Raw genomic sequence first — 22,276 nt, forward strand, 5'->3', positions numbered from 1 at the left:
CCCACTGAAGGACTAATGAAGGATTATCTTATCTTTCATCACATTGCAAACCAGCCACTGAGCTTTTAAGCTGCCGTCCCTCTTGAGCCCGTGAGAAAATGGATATGTTTATTCATAAATCGTGATGAACAAGCAATAATCCATAACAAACATAATAGTATTACCTACCTGAAGAAACAGCAGAGCCTGAGCTACAATAATATGTGAGTTGTTTGTACATGCTCCAAACACACCTCAACTACCAAAGTTATGACCAAATATCAATGTTAAGCTAGTTAGCTTCACGCTAGTTAGCGTCACACTAGTTAGCTTCACACTAGAGACGAACGGAAGAGCTTTCTAGAAAGTAGACCACCTGCAGATTCACAAAATATCCTTCAATTTATTCTCCAACAAAGTCTCAGCAAAACATAACCCAACAAACAGCCATGCATGAACAAAAAAATCAGAGCGATTGCAGATAAATGTGGGGTTGTTTCTAGTTTCCTGTTTTATTTTGAAGTCCTTGTCATTCCTTTTATATCTCTGTGTACTTCCCAGTTTGATCCTGTGTGTTCTGAAAACGTTGTGCTATTATTAAAAGTTACTTTGCATAGTTTTTTGGCGTTTGGGTCATCTCTCCAGCTCCCTGGGACAGATTGGCGGTCTTTAAGCGTCAATTTTTTTTATTGTTGTAGATAAACAATTGCTTTTTAACCATTTCAAATTCCAAGCCAACCTAAACATAAATTTATCATGAATTGTGTAATTTAAATGTATCTTCAATACATTTCTCACCAGTCAAAATGTTAATTACTGATAATAACAATGTAATTTCTGAGTGGAAATGTTTATCATAGATATCTTTAACTCCAGACCTCTTTTTCCCCTATATTTGAGTTGTAATAGGTAATAAATTGATGGCAATACTTGTGTTTATTGTCTGTATTTGTTCAGCAGCATCCTGAAAAAAAATGTATATCTGCAAAGAAAATCACTTTTAAAAGATATTTTGATCTAAACTATGAACATCCAGCATAATATGAGCCAGATTCCCTCAAAAAGCCTCCTGGAGCGGTCAATAAGACACCTTTTAGGAAAGATTAGGACCTAAAGAATCACAACCTGCAAAACAATGACAATAAAACAAAGACTTGGCCTGTTAGGAAGAAGTTTCAGTCAAAAAACTGTGTCCTACGGTTAAAAAATTGAAAGATTACATATTTTATGGCAAAAGATTGTCTGAATGGGGCATGCTGGGACTTAAAATTGAAGGTGGATTTTCGCGCACAGTTTCCAAAAGGCTGATTACAAGCAGTCAACATTACCGTTGACTTTTACTCACATATCTTGAATTAACATTTTAAAATGTCAAAGTCATTTCCACTTATGAAAACACAATTGCCACTCGGGCTTGCCGTAGTGTTGGGCGTGTGTAAACGCTCCCAAGTGGGATTTTGGTTTCTGTGTATGTGCATCTACACTAATGAGAGCGATTAAACCGGCATCTGTCAGTAGACTGAAGCTCAGTTCCCAACAAGAGGGCTTAAGGCTCATCTCATGCCACAGCTTCCTAAAACCTCCGCGAGAAAGATGATCACTGTGCCATCTTACACAGATAGCGATCTCTCATGACAGATGCACACATTAAATCACTTATTTAAGTCGTCCAATTACACATTGCCGGCAATTACGATGTGTTTTTGTTTGCTTTTATTGTTTTCATGTGTTTCATGAGACAAAATAAAATAGAAACAAATAGAATACAATGAGAGGGGACTGACCTGTGGTGTCATACCATGACAGAGGTACATGATGGGAACATTGTCAGTGTCAGGTCCTTGGTCCAAACACAGGTTGTCTCTTAGACTGTTCTTCAACTGGAAATATTAGAGAGAGATAAGACATTGGTGATGCATCTAATTTGAAAGAAACCTTAAGCAGATGTGATTTAACGGGCGAACATGTGACTAATGAGGGCAGACCGCAGAAGTACACGCATGAGAAGGAGGACACCTCTCTCCAGTGCTGCCAACTCCTCAGTATGGAAAGTAACCAGCGGTCCTAAAACGATCCTGAAGTCGCTAAATGATGTCATCGCCTAATTCGCTAAATTGGAAATATAGAAAGGAATATAATAATATAGTAATACTATACAACCCTTTTTGCAGAGTGCATTATTGTACTCATTAATTGCATCTTGCTTTGTTATATATAAGACTTTGGCGTTTGAATATGTTTTTTGAGTTGGCATGTGTTTTTTTTTCTTCACAAAGTGTATATCTCCATTTCAGGGTTTGATTCCCACTTCTTTCTGTATTTTGGATCATACAGTTTAGACTAAGACAGGATGACTTGATTTTTAACCCTTATAGGGTATTCGGGTCTGTGGGACCCGTTTTCATGTTTCATCAAAACAAAAATAATATGATTCATTATCTTTTCAAACTCAGACTTATTGGCCTTGGCTCATTTCAGACAACATTTTCATTGGCCGCACACCTTAACCCCCCTACATGTTTATAATACATACAGGGTGTTCGGGCTAAAAAAAGTGTGGAAATTGTGTACCTGAATTACATTTTTAACCATATTTGCTGTTTATATTGCTTCTAATTGGGATGAAGAAAACATCTGTTGAGTATTTTAACATCAAATAGTTTGATTGTGTTGAATTAAAAAACTCAAAATACAGCGGGTCCAACAGACCCACAACACCTGCCGAGTAACACCAAAATAACCCCACAGAGAGGCACACACAGTGGACGAGGTGAGTATGTCTGTTATGATTGTAAAGCCCTCTGAGGCAAATTTTGTATTTGTTATTTTGGGCGACATAAAAAAAACTGAATTGAATCAAGTGACTGAGGTGATTTATTGAAGTGTGACAATGAGGAAACATTTATATTTAAATCCCGCTCTGTAAGCCAGGGTGGGATCAGTGAGACTCATTTGTAGTCTGGACACAGAGCGAGAGTCTCCTCTCGGCTCTGACTGTCGCCGGCAGCAGACGGCTGTACGAGGCTCTTGAGAGGCCGACAGCCTGCGAGTGCTCTGAGACGGTGGAGGCGCTCGCGGCAGCACCTGCTGCTCGCTGACGACAGAACGCGCAGAACGATACGCGCTTTCACGTCAGAGTTGCCAAGACACCAGAAACGTGCAGAAAAAGTTGCTGGATTTGGAAAGTCGCCAGATTTAGTGACAAAGTCACCAAGTTGGCAACACTGCCTCGCCCTCACACACAGTTAGTCATGACATTTGCGGCGCTATTAAACAAATTGCTTTCCTTATTTCACACAGTTTGCATTTCAAACTGCCAGAAGCTCAGCAGCCTCATTACGATCTTAAAAAAAAAAATCCCTTAGACCTTAAAAATATCCTTTAGAGTTTCTGATGCGTTCCAGACTAATTTCAATAAGGCTTCAGATTTCTTTGAAGGAATAGTTCAATCATTTTGGAAGATATTCCTATCAGCTTTGAGAGAGAGAGATGAAAAGATCAATATCCTTCTGACGTTCCTTCAGAGTCAGAAAGTGATTAGCTTGCGTTAGCATGGCCGCTAGATGCATAAAGGAACAGCTATGTTGGCTCACACCTAGCCTAGCATCAACCATCCAAACCATCTGTGGACATGTTGGACTCACCGCACTGACTCAAGATCATTCTTCTTCTCTCACTTTTAGATGAACCATTTTTCATAAATGTTTAAGTATAATTTAATTCAACACATCTCTGGTTCAAACTTCCCATGTAGAAAACATGTGTTAGTGGTTTAAAATAGTAATATATTGGAAACCTGCAGCCCCATCCAAGCCAATGCTGTTTTAATAGATCAGAAAGGAATAGACAGATACACAGGTATATTTTCATTTGACACAAAAAGCAAAAGCTTTCCTAAATATATATATATGTATATATATATATATATATATATATATATATATATATATATATATATATATCTGTGTGCGTTAAAGATCAGCAATTGATTAACTTTATACAAAAGCAATAAGTGTTTTTCATGTTTTCAGTTCAGTTTTTCTTCCTCAGTGAGAAAAGTCCAGTCTGTGTTGTCTTGAACAAGTGCACTGAACATCTTGTGATGTGTGGAAAGTTCTCCTCATTAAAAAAGAGTAGTACACTTTAAATCTCTCCCAGCAATGCCTTTACCCAATCACTGCTGTACTTTTTCACCAGTTCGAACTTGTGTGCCAATTTTCGGGGATTTTTTTTGTATCCCGATGCTGCGTTTTATTCCTGAGTTTACTTGCCAGACTATTTGTGGTTATTCAAGTAATTTGCACTACACACGCCAGAGAGGAGGGGTTTATCTTCTGGAATAAGTTAGCATTTTTGCCATCCACCATAGAAGAAGCAACCTCGATTTCTGCTGTGTACATGTTGTGGAAGTCCCACAAATGTCGGACATTCGAACTCCCTCAACGCTGATTGGCTTTTGGAACATTTTTCGCAGCAAACGCAGCATTAGTTAAAATAATAATCTCTTCAAAAACAATGGATTCTGTTTGTGCATTAACAATTACAAACCACACAAACTCACGAGGAATCTTCCCTTTTCGGTGCTTGAACCCTATAGCTATACACATTTTTAGCACTCCTTGCTGGTAAGCTGCCACAAAGGCAGATATTTCTTGTTCTGCTCTCGAAGTTGTGGAGCAACAAGTTGGAAGTATACATATATTGTGTTTCTCCAACTGTGGGCCGGCATCCAGACTTTGTAAACTTGTTCCTGTGAGTTCCTACATCAGATGAATAGCAGGCTCTCTAAGCTTAACGTTGCAAACTGGAGAATAGAAAACTTGAGAAATGAGGGCAAAAATTTACTCACCACTCCGTAAGCAACTGTGTTGCTGTAGGATCGGAGCTCAGGGTAGATGTTGGACAGGAACCAGCTGAAAGGTCTGCACTGGAGTCTGGATCGCAGGGCTTTTCTCTCTGTAATGTCCCCAATGTCTATTCCTGACTTCTGGAGAGGGAAATAAATAGAAACTTATCTGAGTTTATATAGTCAAACATCTGTGGTTCATCTCCATGGAATAAGTTATTTCCGCCATCCAGCACTATTTCTGCTTTGTTGTGCGTGGTGTAAGCATGTCCTGTCGTTGCTGAATCAAACTGATGCTAGTCCGCCTGAAGTAGAGCTGATGGCGTCCCCCATTCAGACGCTGTTGTGGGACTACGGATAATATTATGAACCCAGACACCATCGTGTCTGGGTTCATAATATTATCCGTAGTCTGATGTTCCGACGTATGTGGAATTTACACAACAAGTATAAAGCAGAACTAGTGGTTATTTCCATGGTGGATGGCGGAAACGTTTTTTATGGAGATAAGCCATTCGCGACGCGTTTGGTGGGAACGTTGCATTATTGTCAAGCGAGAAAACTGAGGCGAGTTTGATGAAACTGAACACCTAATCAGAGCTGAGCTAGTCTCTCTGTGGCCAGTGTTGTTCTGCAGTCCACTGCAAGAAAACACTGGTTTCCAATTGGGGAGTGTGTAGTCTACCTATCTAATCGTAAAACAGTGTCTTTTTGGTGGGTGGGTAGGTCCTTCACGATTTCCTGAGTGGTCATTGGGTAGTTTCACACAAAATGTTGACGGACACCCGAACCGACAAATCACGACGAAAGGCTGAGCTCGACACACACTCCACAGGCGGTGAGCTATCAGTAGAAACATCATCGCAAACATCATAATCCGTGGCCTCAGAGGGTTAACCCCTAAATGTCATTGCGTTAACCTAAAAGGGACACTGTTACTCATATGGTAAGCCATCATAGTATATCCCTACATGTGAGTCCTAACCCATTCCCTTCCCACTACACCACTGGTACTGATGAATTATGTCCTCCAAGCAGAGTACAGCAACTACAAGAGTGTCAAAACTCCATACACACGTCTGTTTACCTGCAGTGGAACATTCCAGGCCATGTAGACGTGACTCTTGTACTGGTCCATCCAGACCTCAGCCACCCTCAGAGCGTTACGACGCACGTGGGCTGTCAGGTTCTCCGTGTAGGGTTTGTGTGCGCGCTCGATGTGTGCAATCCTCGAACAGGGTAGGACCTCCACGCTGCCGCCACACTGCCACACCTGTGTTACACGCACAAAAAAATGCACCCACATTAGTGACTTCAAGGACTCAAAACAAAAAAAAGGAATCTATATTTTTCGTGCATGTTGTCCAAATCTATCCAACAAAACCGTGACACTGACCCTGCACAGTGCAGGCACGACATTGCAGCACAGCTGCGCCGGCGACAACCTCTGGCTGCGCTAAGGTGCACACCTTGGCGCGAGCGGAGCTATAAGCAGTGCTTCAAAGCTATCTCAGTCTCAGTTATCTCCTCAACAGAAAAGGGAAATAGACACAACACAAAGTCATAAAGAACATTCATTTGATGGTGCTGGGCGGCCATGCCCATCAGAGGCACCAGAGATCCATAGTTTGTTGACACATAGCTGCATATTATTGATTATGTAAGCTATGGCTAGCTTGCTTTCTCGCTAGCTTGCTAGCCGGCAAGCTCATCACTGGTCTAGAGATAGTCACCGGTTCGCTCCACCTCGGTTGTAAGTAAACCAATCCAGATACTCACAGTAAATAATTTGTACTAGCAAACTGAGAAACAAGCAAACCGCTGTTAACAAACGGCACGGGTCACACTCTGGCCAGAGTTATTTACTGGGGCACCATGGTGGGACACACCAGGTCTTCCTAGACTAGAGCGTAGATGTGTTCCACGTTGACGATGTGTCACCACCGCTTGTCTGTTCTGTGTTAATTTTAGTTGTACTATAGTATACCAGGTATGTAAGCAAGGATATGCTCAGGCAACGGAGGTTGTGGACAATGGACCAGCGTGCATTAAAATCTTCATATTACATATACAAACTTCAGCTACTTTACTCTCTTTCTCTTTAACTAATATCTCTGCATTCATTTAATCTCACACTTCAACTTTTCATGCTTTTATTTTCACTCTGATTGATGAAATGTGCTATTTTATTAGCACATTTCAGTCGTCACTGTGTTTTAACTATTTCTAACTCCAAATTTTCAGCAAGAAGCACATTTAAATCCTCCCCAGATTATGTAGCCTCTTCTAGAGGCCACTGCAATGTTTAGTATGCTTTTCCCTTGTCGACAAACATTTCTGAAGTAATCCATGCTAATTTTTATGATAGCACTCCACAACAGCGCTGCTAAAAATTCTGCAGTGTGTACCTCACCGACCAAAAAAAGAACTGTAATGCTGACTTGAAAACAAGCACCAATTCTCTGCATCCAGTCCTGCACTTTGTTTGTGTGTTTGCGCTATAATCCCCACTCTTTCCCTGCATCCTTTCAAAGCATGGAGCTACCGCAGAACAAGAATATAACTGAACACTTGGCCCGGCGCCCAGGCAGGAACACAAACTGGAACAAAATTCTGAGATAATACACGTTTCCCTCAAAAATACCTCAACATTCTTTAGAAAGGATTTACAACACAGGGTTAGAGTATAAGGAGGTATTCTTCAAGCGTAACAATCTATGATTGCATGTGTGGGTGTGCAGAGCGAGACAGACGATGAGACAAGAAAAAAAAAACAGATGGTGAGGCGAAAGAAAAATAGGAGATTCAGAGTGTGAAACATTAAACAGAGGAGGTAAAGGCACACAGGCAAAAGGAGATGGAGTGGGAAGTATGGAGAGACGATAAAGTGAAATAGGAGGAGAGAGAATAATAGCTTCTACTTGTCTTTTTGAGTCATCCTTTCCAAAAGCCTTTTTTTCGTTATATTTACTTGAAATAAAAATTCTCCTGCAGGAGTTTGCAGGGTCATGTGCAAACTACTAACCAGAAGACATTGTGACGTTGAGTAGTTGCAGTGTCTGTGTTTGCAACTTGTGTCTGGCGGATTTGTCTGTCAACCAGACAAAGCGCAACTCATGTACACTCCTAATTCTCCCCCTTTGGCGTTAATGCAAAACAGATCTCGCTTGTGGTTTTTAAAGTTTTAATAGGAAAATGACAGGAAAAAAACAAATACAATTTTGTAAATAATAAATCATGCAGAGGACGACAACCAATGATGGTAAGAGATGGCACGAGACAATGAGAATTAAATATGCAGATGAAGCTTCATGAAGGCAATCTTTATCACAAGAGGAGCATGCAGGCCAGAGATATGAAGCATTTCTGCAGAAGCTGGGAGAAGAAAATGACGTTGCTGATAACAAACGGCACCTGTGATTGATGGAAATAGAACAACTGGCTGTTTTTTTTACTTAAACCTTGAGTTGAACTCATGAATTAGTGAGTGTCTTGAGCCACACGAGCAGAACTTATTCATATGAAACATCACAGCTGATTTACATAATCATTGGTTTGCATATGTGTCTTTTACAGTGCAGTCTGTTGCTTTAGAAAACATGTAAATATGAACTTTTATGCTATTATACTATGTACATATATAAGTGGTATGAAAATAGCTGCCCATGATATTGTTTGTGTGTCTAGACACGCTTGTTTGTGTTATATTTGATGTCCGGTTCTGACTTTGAATGCCCTTTTGGTGTTTGCCAAAGTAAAGAAAGGTCAAAACTCTGTCTGATGTTTTTGTTTGAGCTTTTCTTGCCTTCCAACTGTTTAAAACCTCCCGTACAGATAGATGGGGGTAAATCTGTCCAGAGAGGCCCTCCCTGAAGCAATCGTGTGAACAGCAGAATGCCTACAAAAGCAAGCTCAACAGTAGCTTTGAAGTGTCTCTCCCCTGAAACGGGTTCATTTCAGTTCAGTGTTTGCAGAAATAACAGGGCATTTTCAGCCTTTGATAGATTTAATCATTTATATTTATGACTGATAAAATGATTTCCCAGGTCAGAGCATTTTGAAGGAAATATGTTGTGTACCATAATTCACATTGTATTTAAAAGGGTGTGAAGCTTGTGGAGAGCTGCACCCCAACTGCACCTCACGCATGAATATGGAACAAATCAACTTGTACAAGATTATGAATCCTTATGCTGCGTCCACACGGTTGAGTAGATTACATGCAAAGTCAATGCATTCTCACCAATTTAGCCACAATATTGGTCAAAAGCAGGATGCAAAACATTTAAACATTAAAGAGTAAATGCAAACCCAACCAGGTGGACAAATTGCAGCTTCAACTTTTAAACTTCATCAGTAACTTAATATCGCGCCATTTCTGTAGCGTCGGATTCATCTGCAGTCGCAGTTCCTCTAATGGACACTAGATGGCGGCCACAAGAAAAAACTGGCTTCATAAATGCAGCAGTCAGCATTTAAAGCACAAAATCAACAAATCCCAAAAGAAGTTCAGATCGATGCAGATTATTTCTCTCTATTCAGAATCAGTATTAAAGAAGTATGAAGAATAAAATATTATTTGGAAAGCATGCAATCTTGAATTTTGTATCTTAATCACAAAATAGTAAGCTCTATTTGCTTCCAGCGTGTCCCACTTTATCAGAACACAATCATCCTCCTCCTTTGCCTACATTTTAATCTTCTAGCTCCTCTATTTGTCTCACAGTATATTGATGAATGACAAAGGAAATCTATTTTACTGGAAACTGGAGAAGATTAAACAATTATTTTCAGGGGAAAGTTAACGGTGTGTAATATGTAAGTTTTTAATTTTTGTTCTTCCCTTCTAGCATTAATAGTCCACAGTGATCCATTAAATCTGAACATGACAAGATCAAACCTAAGAATGTATATATATTTTAAATCTGTGATGTGTTTTTAATCTAGTGGTTTATCGAGTGAGGCCTCGGGTGATAATCAGGCCTGTACCTCACTGACAATACTCTGTAAATCACGCTGCACTAAGCCTGAGTCAACAGTTTCCTTCAGACATCTCCCGTGTCGGGTCACACTCAAAGCTCTGCCAACAGTTGCATCTCAAAGGATGATGCTTGTGCAGCGTCCTCTTCTAGATTAGAGATGAAATCCTTGTAACTGTTCACATAACTAACTAGTTAAGCTTGCTAAAAAAAAGGATTTAATCCTGTTAATGCTTAATATTGGCAGAAATGCAAAACAATAACTGAAAAAAATGTAATTGATTATAATATAATGAATGTCAGGTAATGTTGTTTAATTTAATATTAAAACAAATGCAATAAGCCGACATTAAATCACATCTGGTAGTTGTTACATCGTTAGCAATGAGCTCAGTTTGAGTCGGACTGAATGAGTCACATGAATGACCTCATTCTGTCAAAGGAAAGGTCTTTCTTCTTTTCTGTATGCTGGACATGTCTGCCCAACTTGATTTCAATTTGACAATGTCACAATAGTTTATGCCTCTCCAGTGTATAGCGTAGGACAGTGGCTCTTAAATGGGTACTTGGCGGTACTTGAGATTTAAAAAAATATGTATTTAAAATGAGCATGAATTCAAAAAGACTTTAAAAATAGTTATATTATTGAATATTTATTAAATAACTGTTTTTAAAGTCTTTTTGAACACTTATATACACTTATATTATTGAATATTTATTAAATAAGTGCATGTTCTTAAACTGAATTGTATATATTCTAAATTAAATCAGACACTGATGGCAAAGCGTTTTTTTCTAACTAAAAATGCTTTGCGCTGGCTGAAAAATAATTCCACTGGTGTCATCACTGAAAAAAGGTTAAATATAATAAAGCTTCTCACGCCGACTCACCCTGATGCCGAGCTCCACGTTTTCTCCACCGTATATTTCCATGCCTTCATCGAGCAGGCCAATCTCCCCAAAGTACTTCCTGTCGACCACAAAGCAGCCAATCAGAGCAGGGCTCCTAAAATGAAAGGATCAAGAGAGACGAAGTTAGAGAAAAGGAAGATTGGGAATATGTTTTGTACACGCACACTCCAAAACCACAATTAGCCGCTTGGAAAGGATCCAGCTGTCAAAATCACTCTTTCAAATTCAGGAGACTTTGTGGAAACTAATGAAAAAAGGTATAAAGATATAAAAAATATAGCAAAGTATTTCAGCTTTTTTTTTTCCAGGTAAAGACAGGTATTTACCTGATAGGGGCCGTGTGGTTATGTTGTGTCCACCAGGACTTTGGTGGGTTGAGGTATCGACACCACAGCTCCCAGTCAAAGCCCTGAGCAGACAACGGATACTCCTCAATCTCGAAGGTGTCAAACTTGATGTTGTCAAAAGATGGAGACACCACCCGGGTCCGGTTCTCCTTTATTCGCTGCAAAATAGGTTCTGCCCTGTGGGATGACAGAGCACAGACAGAATGTGACAAGTTACCGTCAGAACATTCAACAAAACCTGAGAAATTGAAAATGAAAACTGAGAAAACTGAAGGAGAGAGTCGCTGCAATCCGATGATGAATGAGGAGCAGAGCTGATGCTGATTGGAGGAGCCTCGGGTGGAGGATGATCACAGCTAGTTTGAGCAGAAATGACAGCTGACAGCGGCAGTTAGGAGAACCTCTTTTAAAGTTTGACAGTAACGGTGGGTTGGTTAATTGAAAGTGATCGGAGGGATGGTCAACTGAGGTTTTAATGAGACAAATATTCAAGACTTGAGAGGGACATCAGAGAGTCTGCAGACAACTAGAGCCTGGAATACAGACAAAGTCCTTGATCAGGTAGTATTGGATTGAGTGGATGTTAAATACAAAGTGCTCTGGATCTGATGATGGCCTTCCACCTCGGCAGCTCTTGTTTACAGAGACTTGTTGGCAACCTGGGCAGTAATCACAGGGGGACTGTCGACACGGAGGAGCTTAGAACACTGAGATCAGAGATCTTTGAGATCAGAGCATAGAAATGGAGAGGTCAGCCAGGACGGTGGAACGGTTTAGGCCGCCGGGAGGTCAGCCAATCTGTGCCATTCGGGGCGGCCATGTTCTTGCAAACCCAATCGTGCCTTGGTCCAGAAACTGGGACCAAGGCACTTGTTAGTAGACTAGATAGAGCGTGAGCCGCTGTATCTGGTCTCCCGGGATGGTCAGAAGTTGGTGATGAGATATCGTATGCTGGGCCCATGTTCATGGCCAGATCGCGCTGTAATGGGTCTCAATGGGACTCAGATGCAATGCGACAGAACGGTGACTGGATAGCAGAGATTTATTCAGGTGGACCAGACAAAGAAGAAAGCAGGATTCTCCGGGACAGAAGACTTTGATAATTACCAGGACAAGCAGGGTGGAGAAGTCCGAAAAAGCCGGGTTGTACCGAGGATAAAGACAAGGGGGATCCTAGCCTTAAGGGTCTGGCATAACACTGAGAATAATCCAGCTGTGACTGTGTGAAGCGGGCTTATACAGTCAGGTCCATCAATATTTGGACATTGTACACCACCACAATGGATTTTGAATGAAACAATCAAGATTGTCAATGCTTGTGTGAACTCTTGCCTCTTGGCTACTGTAACACGTTGGACATGAGAGTCTGTCTTCACTCATGTCTGCAGTATGAGCAACACATTGTTGTGAGGGTTTTAACTGGTGAGCATATTTCATCATACTTGTCTCGTTCCAGCGGTTTCATTTCATGGAGTTCATTTTAAGAGTTTCATTCAACCATTGAATCCCCTTGACTTAAGTCACACAGGTCACGACCCTGTCACTCCTGGCCTTGCTTTGGTTTCCAATTCTACGTCATTTGGACTAAATAGTTGTTTATTAGTTTTGCATTATGCTCCTCGTTGTTTTGATCTTGATCTCTTACTGTGTATCTCCATGTTTTTGTTGTCTGCTCTGTTATTTAGCACGTTGGTTATCTCATGCTGTTTCATTTGCTCTATTAATACATTTGCTTTGATTCCCCACTAGGTGGGAGTGGATCTATTATTGCCTGTGAAAGGTAGATGGATATGTCACATTTTCCATAATGGCTCTCTGGAGCTGGAGGTTTGCATCTGGTTGAATAACACATTTTCTTAAAAATGGGTTTCAGCTACATCAGTGCTTAATAGGACTCAACAAGAGGTGGTAATGAAATGATCGCTTCATGAACCAGCTGAAAAATAGATAGTTCTGTGCTATTTAGTTGCTGCTTTGACTGAACTGATGTATATTAGGGAAAAGAGAAATGCCCTCACATTGAAAGAATCCATCTTTTCACATTTAATCAGCAACCTTTTAAACAAAAGGACTGTTGAATAATTCGTTAAGAGCATCTTCTTTTTTAATTTAGTTTTTTTTTGTCACCCCGCATTTAGAGCGTACTCTATCAAGCCGTTGGTTAGAACTGTACAAGACAAGAATGTATTCATGTGAACTGTTTTTGCAGCAGTGTACAACATCCAACGCCCTCCTCATTGAGATATTGATGGTTTGATCACGACTGGACTGATGGGAGAAGATCAATCGAAACTTGAAATACAAAACAGCGTCTTTGGATTCCAATTTAAACCCCGAATCACATCTTCAAGGACAGATGTTTTAAACAATTGATGCTAGTGCATTAAATTGTAAAATACACTTCCAGTGGAGCGTCAGAGATGAGACTGTACATGTAGAGCACTTTTGTAGTCTTCTGACCACTAACGCGCTTTAACACCACATGTCATCATTCACTCATTCACAACTGGATGGCAGGGGATACCAAACAAGGTGCCACCTGCCTATCAGAAGTTATTCAGGTTTGCAGTATTTACATCATCATCAAAAGTTGAACTCTATGGCACACAGGAGTAAATATCACACTGTGGATACAGACAATAATTGTTAGTGAGATCAATTCACTGCTGTTTATGGTCTTTTTACAATATGTGTTGACAATAAGAAAACAACAGACAATGACCAGACGTATCCATTATCACCAGGGAGCACACAAGCTCGACTCCTCTCCTGCCACCAGGTAAACTAAGACACAATAGGAGATGACCTTTCACGATGTGTTATCTAAATTGTTCAGTCACCACTTGCTGCCATCTGGGACATGGCAGCGTGTAACCGCTTAATGTATCTTTAACTAGTTTTATTGAGGACACTGCTGTTGTTAATGTACATGCATAGCCTACTAAAGCCAGCTGCTCACCATCCAGTGTTGAACTCCACATGTGCATCGAACAGAGCGACGACGGGAGCGGAGGCTGCTCTCCATCCGCTGACTCTGGATCTGATCAGTCCTTCCTGCTTGTCGTGGCGGACCACCTTGATGAATCCCGGACCGTACTGAACGTTGGTCTCCTCCACAAATCTCTGCAGGTGCTCTTTCAGCTCCACTGGTGAGAGAGCAACACACACAAATACACCTGGATGTTAAAAGAAACTCGCTGAACCCTGTAGCGGCATTGATCTTATTGACAACACTAAACGGAAACTCTCTCAGGTTCACAGCACCATGAAAAAGCAATCAGAACATGTGTGTGTGCCACAAATCGTGTGTGTGTTAACAATTTAGCTAAATTTCTATAAAAAAACATATAGTACATTCAAAGTCACTGAATTTGAAGGATAATTCCGTTTTTTACAACACATTTTTACCCATCTGGCTACCGGCTGATTACACTTTACTGACACATTTTGGGTGGATACTCAAGGTAAAGCCATATGTGGCCACAATAACACACAGACACATTTCTTGAACCCCTTGGCAGAGCGTAGGATACACAACAATATGCCCTTGAAAAGACAAACACGGTGAATTGACATTAACATGTAGTCTAGAATTAGTGTGGCAGGAGGAGTGAAGAGACAGCGAGGCCTCACAGGTCGACCAAGAAAATCGTTTCTCACTCCCAGCTCGTCAAATGCCACTACGTTGACTCTGCATCGGGCTTTCAACGAACTCCAATGTAAACCCTTGAACAAAAAGAAAGAGTTTTCCCAGTGTGGTGAGGAATAACAGAGCCCAGACATCAACCCTGAACTGTGACAGTGAACCAGGCTTTACTGCCTTTGTATCCATCTTTGTATTTCCATTTGAAGTCTGGTTGGTATTTACCGATCACGTTCGATAAAGCTTCGGTTGAATGCAGGTAAACAGTCCATTTGGAGAGCATATAAGAGGCAGAAATTAAATCATTTGTTTGCTACTTGTGAAACAATCAGGGTCATACATGTCCTCTCACAACAATGAACAACACAAAAAAAAAAAAGTCTTACTACACAAGGAACCCTCGAAATACCGCCCCTTGCCCCCTCGTCCATCGTTGGACTGAAAGCCATTGGGCTTCGAGATTGAAAAACAGCCTACAAAGACTCACGGAGAGCACAGATGGACGGGTCAGTGACAATCGTAGGACAGGAAGGGCCTCTTACTGACTGGACCTGAACTGAACTGTAACTAACCACATATTCCAGGTGTGTCAGGAATACAGATGGGAATCAACATGGAAAAGGAGGCTGACTTCTTATTAATACAACATTAGGTGTACATTAATGGATGTGCTATGCTAAAATACAGTATAACGATAGGGAGCGTTCTTTTAACATGCTGATTTTGTCCGGGTACCACAGAAACTGAACCAACAGGAACTGTTCAAACAGATCCGTTAATCTAAAATACAGAGACTTTCTGCGGAGATAGAAATTAGGAGAACGGGAAATTATAACCAGTTAACAACCAAATTCTGCACATCTTGCAAGAAGAAAACAACGCAAGCTGAAACACCAATTACATCCCTCACACAGGACCCCTTGTCTCTTGCATAGTAATAGACAAAGACAGACCACTGGACCTGTATTCATTCTTAGTTTATCTTATTAATTTGTTGTGCATATAGATTACTTCAAAATCTTCTGTACATGTAGGTATTCATAATAACAGAGGCTGTAAAATGATTGTCAAATTCAGGTTTTATGCGGTGGTTGATATCAGGTTTTATTTTTCAGTACCTGAGGAAGTGCAACTTTGAAAGTTGTGAGATAAAGATAATACCATTGATTCTGTAAAAGAAAGGTAGGTTTCCACATAGGGACATTTAGGTGGTTGAGATGCAGGAACACACATAAAAACATTCTGCATTGTGTTTCTTTGCTGCGTAGCGTCTGTCTCTTACCATACGTGAGTTTATTATATGCCTTGCACACATTTGGGTAGACAGACCCACAGAAACTCTGACTCACTCAAACAGACTAACCACAGTGGAACAGCTTCATTTCCTTGTTGTGATTTCTCTCTGTTGTAATCCAGCCTGCAGGCTACGGCTGCTGTCTTCCCTTCTCTACTCATTGTCACCATCAGCCTGGATTCTCTAGTCTCTCTGTTTTCCTTTAATGAGCCAAAGTTTGCCAATGACCTGGAAGAAAGATTGGCTCATTTTAAATTGGAGTAGGGAGTATTTGAAACGCATCTTATTGAATGTATTATGTGACAATACTTCCAAACATAAACATATAGAGTCATTAAATCAAGCTTACCTCCAGTTACCCGATTAATATTCAAAAGTCTGGTCCACACTGAAATATATTGTCACTCAAACATAGCTGATGACAACTACTGGACTGTCAGAGCAAGAATGATGGTGAGAAGTTTGGAAGTGGGAAATAGATTAATGCCTTCTCACTGTCTTAGAAAAAGTAATTGTCTACCAGAGGACAGCGTTGACCCTCTCGCGCTCCGGGGAAAACTCGGACACGGCAGCGCTCAATTTTGATTCACTTTATTTCAAATTTTTCAGTTGCAGATTTTCAAATTGCCATCTTTTTTTTCTACAGTTTCGAATGTTATTGTTTTGGGTTCAAATCTTTTTTTTTCACTTTCAAAGTGACAGCATAACAAAGAAGGCTGAGGACTTTGTCTCCACTTTGTTGCCTTCAGGATAGCGTGGTTCAAAAACCACATCATGCCAAAGAAAACAGTCTGAAACGGAGGAATAAGACTGAAAGTACAAAGTATATAACACTCAGACTACAAAATGTTTTGCAATAATAAAATGTGAACCTGAGTAATTTAGGTATGTAATATAGTAACCTTGAAATATAGTAATATTTCTACAATATATTCTCACATCATCTTGCGTCGTTTGCCTGAATAAAATACATGATTGCATAGACAACACCCGCTATGATGAGCGTTAAATTAATAGTACTCTATAAATCCTTTAATTTCTTTCATAGCTCGGCATACAGGAGACACTAACTCTACCCTAAATCTTAAATGAATGCTGCGGCAAGCTGCTCCATCGTAATGTTTGAAAAGATACCCCAACTACTGTGTGTAGTGATTCACTGTAGGTCCTTATAGTAACACACTCGTGAGGCCAAACAGTAAGAGACTCAGAACAAACCTGAATCTGCATTTCATGTACAGGAAGGATTTCAGGATTTTGGGGTAAATTGGTGAAGTAAGACAAAAAAAGACAAACTGAATTTCACCAGCTCACTGAACTCTTTAAGACAGTTTCCTAGAACTAATTTCAGATGCCATAGAACTGTATCGTGCAATGACCCGTGCTGTCCAAGAGTCAAAAGAAACCCTTGTGCAGTTTCTAATCAGCACTACGGACCTCAGACGGAAAGTTCTGTTCATCAGAAAGAGCCATGGCAGGGCTTAAGTGTAACCTTGAACTTATACAGACCCATTTCTTGCAGACATTAATGACAGGGTTACAAGATGATGCTGTATGTACCAATATCAAGCCTTGCCTTCAGGATCCATGTGTACGAGATGAAGTGTTACTCGAGAAAATAAGTGCTGCTTACAATGTGAAACTGGCTAACTGGCTAAAGCTAATACTTCAGAAGGTTGATACTGGTAATAAAGTAATCTGTGAAGGCCTGCAGAACCTCACTACAGATATTGTCTCAATGAAAAACATGAAAGAAACAAGGAAGACAAACCATCTAAAACCGCAAATCATCCTGAGCTAATTATATTGTATGAGCAAACTTGTGGTTAAGAAGTAAATCAACTACGGTAATGCTGTACCGAAACCCCAATACTGCTCGGACAGTGAAAAATCAAACCCAGAGGTCCAATGTACACACTGTTCCAAGTGTGGAAGTGAACATTGAGCCATTGGCTGTCGAAAAAGAAAAGATCCCACTGCGTGGCCAATGTTCAGTTGCACAATGCTGTTAACTAGTCAGGCCTCATCGAAAAAGAAAACAGCAAAGTTAGTGGGACGCAAAAGCATCGTCCAGTGTAGCCTTGGTGAAGTTCAGACTACAGTGTTATGGGATACAGGATCCCAAGTGCCTATTGTTGGAAAATGACACACTTACCAGATGTAGGATTCGACCAGTGCAAGAGCTCTTTGATGAGGGTATATTGGCTCTTTCTGCTGCAAATAGGACAAAGATACCATAAAGCAGTGGTTCTCAAACTTTTTCTGTCACGCCCCACTTTGGAGGATGAAAGATGGGTAGCACTTTATAACTACACACTATTTAGTATTAGTAAAGCATGAGTAAACACTTAATTCATAATTTATAAAGCATTGTTCCAACATGAGCACTCATTAGTAGTTGTTTAGTATGCAGTTCATAAACACAGTTATGAATGTTTTATTTTGTTATTATGTTTTATTCTCGTCACCACCGTCCTGCCCTAGCAGAATTCAACATGGCTGCCGGTCCGCCTGAGGTAGCGCTGGAAGCGGCTCCATTCAGACACTCGTCCTGGAGGAGTCGGAGCTGTATGATGTATAATAAAGTGTAATGCAGAAATAGTTAATTTTCCATGATCGATAGCGGAAATAAAAACTGTTTTACAGGAACGTGACCGGGTCAGTTTAGGTTAGCTAGTGATGCTATGTGCTAGTAACTACAGGAACGTGACCGGATCAGTTTAGGTTAGCTAGTGAGGCTATGTGCTAGTAACTACAGGAACGTGACCGGGTCAGTTTAGGTTAGCTAGTGAGGCTATGTGCTGCTAACTACTGGAACGTGACCGGGTCAGTTTAGGGTAGCTAGTGAGGCTATGTGCTAGTAACTACAGGAACGTGACCGGGTCAGTTTAGGTTAGCTAGTGAGGCTATGTGCTGGTAACTACAGGAACGTGACCGGGTCAGTTTAGGTTAGCTAGTGAGGCTATGTGCTGGTAACTACAAGAACGTGACCGGGTCAGTTTAGGTTAGCTAGTGATGCTATGTGCTAGTAACTACAGGAACATGACCGGGTCAGTTTAGGTTAGCTAGTGAGGCTACATGCTGGTAACTACAGGAACATGACCGGGTCAGTTTAGGTTAGCTAGTGAGGCTATGTGCTGGTGACTACACAAACATGACCGGGGCAGTTTAGGTTAGCTAGTGAGGCTATGTGCTAGTAACTACAGGAACGTGACCGGGTCAGTTTAGGTTAGCTAGTGAGGCTATGTGCTAGTAACTACAGGAACATGACCGGATCAGTTTAGGTTAGCTAGTGAGGCTATGTGCTGGTGACTACACAAACATGACCGGGGCAGTTTAGGTTAGCTAGTGAGGCTATGTGCTAGTAACTACAGGAACGTGACCGGGTCAGTTTAGGTTAGCTAGTGAGGCTATGTGCTAGTAACTACAGGAACATGACCGGATCAGTTTAGGTTAGCTAGTGAGGCTATGTGCTGGTAACTACAGGAATGTGACCGGGTCAGTTTAGGTTAGCTAGTGAGGCTATGTGCTGGTAACTACAGGGACGTGACCGGGTCAGTTTAGGTTAGCTAGTGAGGCTATGTGCTAGTAACTACAGGAACGTGACCGGGTCAGTTTAGGTTAGCTAGTGAGGCTATGTGCTAGTAACTACAGGAACGTGACCGGGTCAGTTTAGGTTAGCTAGTGAGGCTACATGCTGGTAACTACAGGAACGTGACCGGGTCAGTTTAGGTTAGCTAGTGTAGCTATGTGCGGGTAACGTGGCTCAAGCCGCGCCCCCTTTCTGCCGCAACTGGTTGCGAAAAAATGAATTAACCACATAAAGTGTTGAGCGAGTGAAATCGGTCAAAAAAAAAAGACGTTGCGAATGTGTTTTGGTGTGAACACGGCATAAGACAGGCACGCCCCACCCCGTCACCTCAGGTGATAGCAAAATACTCATAATTAGTCATTTGTACCAACAAACTGAGAAACATGTGGTGCCACTCACGGGCATCGCCTCACATCACCTGACCGGCAATATTTCTGGCGCTCGAGGACCCGGTGTGTCCCACGATGCCGGGTCAGAAAGCACTCTGGCCACGTGATTTCTTACCCGGCACCGTGGGCCACACCAGGTTCAGCAGGTGTGTCCCACGGTGACAACGTGTCACCACTCTGATCGGGGTCAGAAAGTTCAGATGATGTGTGGCCGATGCGCTTTAGTGGCACGAGTGTTGAGTATGTTTTATAGTTTTTTGACACATGCATATTGTGAGTGAGTATTCTCAGCTAAAGTTACATAATTTTAGTCTTTTTGAAACTATTTCTCAGTACTTGGACTTTTTTGTTTCATGTTTGTGCATGAAAGCACTGTTGAGTTTTATGTTGGTTTTGAATTGACTGTAAAAGGAAATATTTCCAACAATTTCTTTTCATGCATACTGTGATTCGGTACTATCTCAGATTAAAACTGCACCATCTATTCATCAAATCAATTTCAGATGTTGAAAATGTTCTTCAATTTTGGCTTGTCATTCAGGGCTGATGGAGGTTCCTGCAGCCAATCCAGTTGAGAACCACTGCTTTAAAAAAACAACAACAGTATTTTGAAATCTATTTACTGAGGCTCCACTTCTGCTTTGTCCAACCATTTTATCTGCATAATTAACTTATTTTGTTATCTTGTTTTCTTAATCTGAGCGGGAAGTAGGTTGATGTTGAACAGAAAAGCTCTTTAATGGAGTCTTGGGGATCTCTGCATGTCATATTTGTCCACTCAAATAGTTCAAGTCGTCCTTTAAGTAGGAAACAAACCAGTTCACTATTGTACAAGGTCTACGTTCTGACCCTCACCTTTGGTCACGAACTCGGGGTTGTGACTCCAAAAACGAGGTGAGTTTCCTCCCAAGGGTAGCGGGCTCAGCCTTAGCGATAGGAGAAGCTCGGACATCAGGAGGGAACTTGGAGTTTGAGGCGCTACTCCTTGAGGTGTGTCAAAGGAGTCAGCTGCGGTGGTGTAGGCATCTGATTTGGATGCCTCCTGGGCGCCTCCAACTGGAGGTTTTCCGACATTTGCAACAGGCAGTAGACCCCGGGGAAGACCCAGGACGCGCTGGAGGGATTATATCTCCCGGCTGGCCTGGGAACGGCTCGAGATCCCCCAGAGTGAGCTGGATAATGTTGCGGGTGAGAGGGAAGCCTGGGTCGGCCTGCTGCCACAGTGACCCGGCCTCAGATAAGCGGCGGATGAAAGAAATGTGATCTTTTGTCAACCATGTCTCATGACTCTTGGGAGCTGAAATGTTTAACCTGCAATTTTTGTAGGCACACACTGTATTGGATTAACAGAAGTGTTGTTATTGTTGCTAGGAATGAGTGAATGACTAGCATTAGCTTAACACAAACCGGGAACTGTACGCTGCCCAATTGTTAACAGTAAGGTTTAATGAAAACAACTTAACACAAGTACTTCCCTAATTGGACTCCTAATGTTTTCTGTTTAGATCTTTGTATCTACGATTGGTAAAATCATATAGCTTCAAATATCCAGTATAAGTCAACATAATGAAAAAAACTGTAGCTCAGTTTTTTCAACTCAGGCATTCAGGGCCCTTCTGTAAAAGTGGGAGTCGCTCAGCAAAAGCAGCGTGCAAAACGCTTCACTCACATTAAAAACATTACAAACAGCTGCCAATGACAAGCTTTCCTCTGTAGTGTGACGACAGGTATTTAGTATTGCATTCATTTAGAATATGGTCCATTGGGCATTCTGCTGTCATATGGATGAAGGGACATGTCTCTACCAATATTTTAGCAAACTTATCAAATAACGTGGAGTGGTCAGACGCACAGAGAGAAAAAGAGAGAGATAAGCAGAATCACGTGTTGACTGGCACCGACACTTGTTCTTCCATTGTGATCTTCATGGCCATAGTATGTGTACATATTGTGAAACCAAATTTGTGATTTGGGGCTATACAATATCAATGTAATTGAATTGAACGATTCAGGCAGCAAGAATAGGATCCGCCACTCCCTGATACAGGCCAAAGTGGTCTTTATTGATCAAGCTGGAATGAGGAGATGAGGCGAGAGGCCCTGTCCTGTGCTATTTTCTCCGATTTTGCAGTGTTTGTTGGATAGATGGCTGTTGCATGCCACTGTTAAAGTGTAAGCAGGAGCTATTTCTTTCTACCACGAGGGTTTTAGCGACAGACCGGTCTTGTAAGGAGTCAGGAGACGATTCCCTCTTATGTCTGCCTCCTCCCCAGAGTGGGAACTGCCATTGGTGAT

General features: G+C 41.3%; 1 protein-coding gene across 2 annotated transcripts in view; it reads right to left on the reverse strand.

The window, feature by feature from the left end:
• The window catches only part of galnt18a (UDP-N-acetyl-alpha-D-galactosamine:polypeptide N-acetylgalactosaminyltransferase 18a), a 71,115-nt gene that overhangs the window by 8,259 nt on the left and 40,580 nt on the right, over window positions 1-22,276 (reverse strand). For both annotated transcript variants that reach the window (XM_068602309.1, XM_068602307.1), the window contains exons 4-9: window positions 14,023-14,209; window positions 11,043-11,240; window positions 10,696-10,810; window positions 5,913-6,098; window positions 4,829-4,966; window positions 1,764-1,859 (exon numbers count right to left, since the gene is read on the reverse strand). In XM_068602309.1, the coding sequence (XP_068458410.1) occupies window positions 1,764-1,859; window positions 4,829-4,966; window positions 5,913-6,098; window positions 10,696-10,810; window positions 11,043-11,240; window positions 14,023-14,209 (920 nt within the window). The remainder of the gene's footprint in view (window positions 1-1,763; window positions 1,860-4,828; window positions 4,967-5,912; window positions 6,099-10,695; window positions 10,811-11,042; window positions 11,241-14,022; window positions 14,210-22,276) is intronic.

This window comes from Clinocottus analis, unplaced genomic scaffold (genome assembly GCF_023055335.1).
Source record: "Clinocottus analis isolate CAN_PGR_092001 unplaced genomic scaffold, fCliAna1.0.p SCAF_6, whole genome shotgun sequence".
NCBI lineage: Eukaryota > Metazoa > Chordata > Actinopteri > Perciformes > Cottidae > Clinocottus > Clinocottus analis.